This window comes from Myripristis murdjan, chromosome 20 (assembly GCF_902150065.1).
Source record: "Myripristis murdjan chromosome 20, fMyrMur1.1, whole genome shotgun sequence".
NCBI classification, from domain to species: domain Eukaryota; kingdom Metazoa; phylum Chordata; class Actinopteri; order Holocentriformes; family Holocentridae; genus Myripristis; species Myripristis murdjan.
In genome coordinates this window covers 372,163-374,662 of record NC_043999.1, presented here as the reverse complement: position 1 = coordinate 374,662, position 2,500 = coordinate 372,163, and the positions used below count along the sequence as shown (strand labels likewise).

The 2,500-nt window shown below is 46.8% G+C and overlaps 1 protein-coding gene across 1 annotated transcript in view; it reads left to right on the top strand.

Annotated features, from left to right (window-relative positions):
• Positions 1–2,500, top strand: part of ptprma (protein tyrosine phosphatase receptor type Ma) — a 94,152-nt gene that overhangs the window by 63,990 nt on the left and 27,662 nt on the right. Inside the window, exon 8 of the mRNA XM_030079880.1 lies at positions 2,233–2,345. Coding sequence (XP_029935740.1) covers positions 2,233–2,345 — 113 coding nt within the window. The remainder of the gene's footprint in view (positions 1–2,232; positions 2,346–2,500) is intronic.

Sequence of the window (2,500 nt, the reverse complement as noted above, 5' to 3'; positions counted from 1 at the left end):
ACGGCTTGGATCTTGTTCTGTCCAATCAGCTGGTTCTTCAGGACCTGCCTTACTCTGTGGAGGTGTTTGGTTGTGGCTGCTCCTCATGGTTTCCTTTTGCCTGTTGGATTCCAAAGTGTTTGTAGCCGTCCTGCACGTCTGCCATGTTGCCTTCTGGTAGTTCAACCCCGTCAGCTGCGACCATCTTGCCCTCTTTGATACCGTCCTTCCACTCTTATCCAGTCCAAATGCCATTCTGATGTCACTGCCGTAGAGCCGGTGATGAGGATCAGGGAGTCGATGTCTCGCTCATTCCTGACATAGAGCTTGATGTCATCCATGTAGAGGAGGTGACTGATGGTTGCTCCACTTTGGAACTGGTATCTGATCTGGCTGAGGGAGTTTAGGCCTACACAGAACAGCAGAAGGGACAGGGCATCTGCTTGGTATATGCCACACTTGATGCTAACTTGTGCAGTTGGCTTGGAGTTAGCCTCTAGAGTTGTCTTCCACATTCCCACTGAGTTCTTGATGAAGGCTCTTAGGGTCCTGTAGATGTACAGCTTCAAACACTCCAATATCCGTGTGTGGCATCGAGTCGTAGGCTTTCTTGTGGTTGATCCGGGCGGTGCACAGGTTGGTGTTCCTGGCCTTGCAGTCCCGAGTGACTGCTCTGTCCACCAGTAGCTGGTGTCTGGCCCCTCAGGTGTTGCTGTCAGTTCCCCTCTGGGCCCTGTTCGTGCACTGAGCCATGTGCCGACTCATCTTAGCCGCTTTGATGCCTGACAGGAGCTTCCATGTTGTGGAGAAGCAGGTTATAGGCTGGTAGTTGGATGGGATTGTTGACCCCCTGATAATGAAGGATCCCCCAAAACTGTCTGACCTTGGTTCAACCACTCTGGGTTGGTCCCATCCATTAGCAGCTGGTTCATCTGTCCTGCTAGGTTTCCATGGAGTGCAGTTAGGACCTGATGCTGTCCAGCTCTTCATTCTTGACACTCTTTCTCGGATGTCTGCTGTTGTGATGGTTACTGGTTCTTGTTCTGGAAGACTGCTCAGATCTACCAGCCACTGGGCATTGGTGTTACTAGATGCCTCCTTCTCCCATATGCCTTTCCAGTCCAGTTCAGTCTCAGGCCTGGGTGGGTCTGTTCTCATCGTACCACCCTACCACTGAAGATAGACTGGATGGTTCAGTGGAGAACATCCTGTCTATTCTCCTGGCTTCAGGGCTGTGAGTCTGTCGCGGTCTCCAGTGCCTCAGGTATGAACAGCTTGTTGTATTTCTTTTTCAGTCCTTTATTCACCACTGGCCTTTTCCTTAGTTCTGATAGCTGGCTAACTTCTCTCCATGTTGCTCTGATCTTGGCCTCCAGCCTTCTCTTCCATGGAGGGCACTGCTCTTTATTATAGGTGTTCATCCTATAGCCAAGCATCTGCAGGATCGCTGATGCTGTTGCATGTATCAGCCGGTTGGTCTCAGTGATGATCACAGGAGGGACAGTCAACAGTCCCACATTCACATCCTCTTGTAGATCTTCAGGTGGTACTGTCTCTTAGCCTTGGCAAGTTGGAGAAGTGGGAGAGGTTCCAGGATTCCAGCTTAGTGCTGATCTTCAGTCGCAGGTCCGCTGCCTGTGTGTTAAGGTCACGCACTGGAACCCTGCACCACAGTCAGTGGCTCGAACCACATAAAATTGAAGCTCAGGTGCGTGTGCATGGTTCATGAATTACCTGTCTGATTGGCAGCAGGTGAACTTGGGAACTACTCGCTCACAGTTTTTACCGATAGCTAAGGGTGTTCCGCAAGGTTTGGTTCTTGGTCCAGTACTTTTCATATTGATAATATTATTTCATTTCTAACTGTCTGCCATGCTCATCTGTATGTGGATGATACAATATTGTAGTGCTTTGCCGACTGTGCTCAGCTCACTGTGGAAACCCTGCATCTCCAAGCTGTACTTAATAACTTGAACTTGTACTGAATCCACATAAAACTATGTTTATGTTCTCGAGGGCTAGAGATAATGTCCACAAAAACTTTTGTTTATGTAATTAACAATATTTATAACGGATATATACTTGTTTTTGACTGATTTTTCTCCTTTATCTTGTATCTTTTATTAATTTTGTCATTTTTATGTTTAAATGAAAACAATATTATTATTTTATTATTTTTGATTCTGAACCAGCTAAATGAGCTGGGCTGTGAGTGTTGACATTAAAAGTGACTGCGCTCTGTTTGTCCCTCAGAGCCCCCCGTCCCCATCGCCCCACCCCAGCTCACAGCGGTCGGCGCCACCTACCTGTGGATCCAGCTCAACGCCAACTCCATCAACGGAGACGGACCAATCGTAGAGAGGGAGGTGAGCGCTGGACAAAATTTTTTTTTTTTTTCTTGTGAAAAATCAATTATCAAATCAAGTGTTTTTCTGTTGTTGTTTTTTTGTTTGTTTTAACTTGTTGGAATTTTAAAAAGTTATCCAACTGAAAATGTATTTTATGAAATAGTTTAACACTG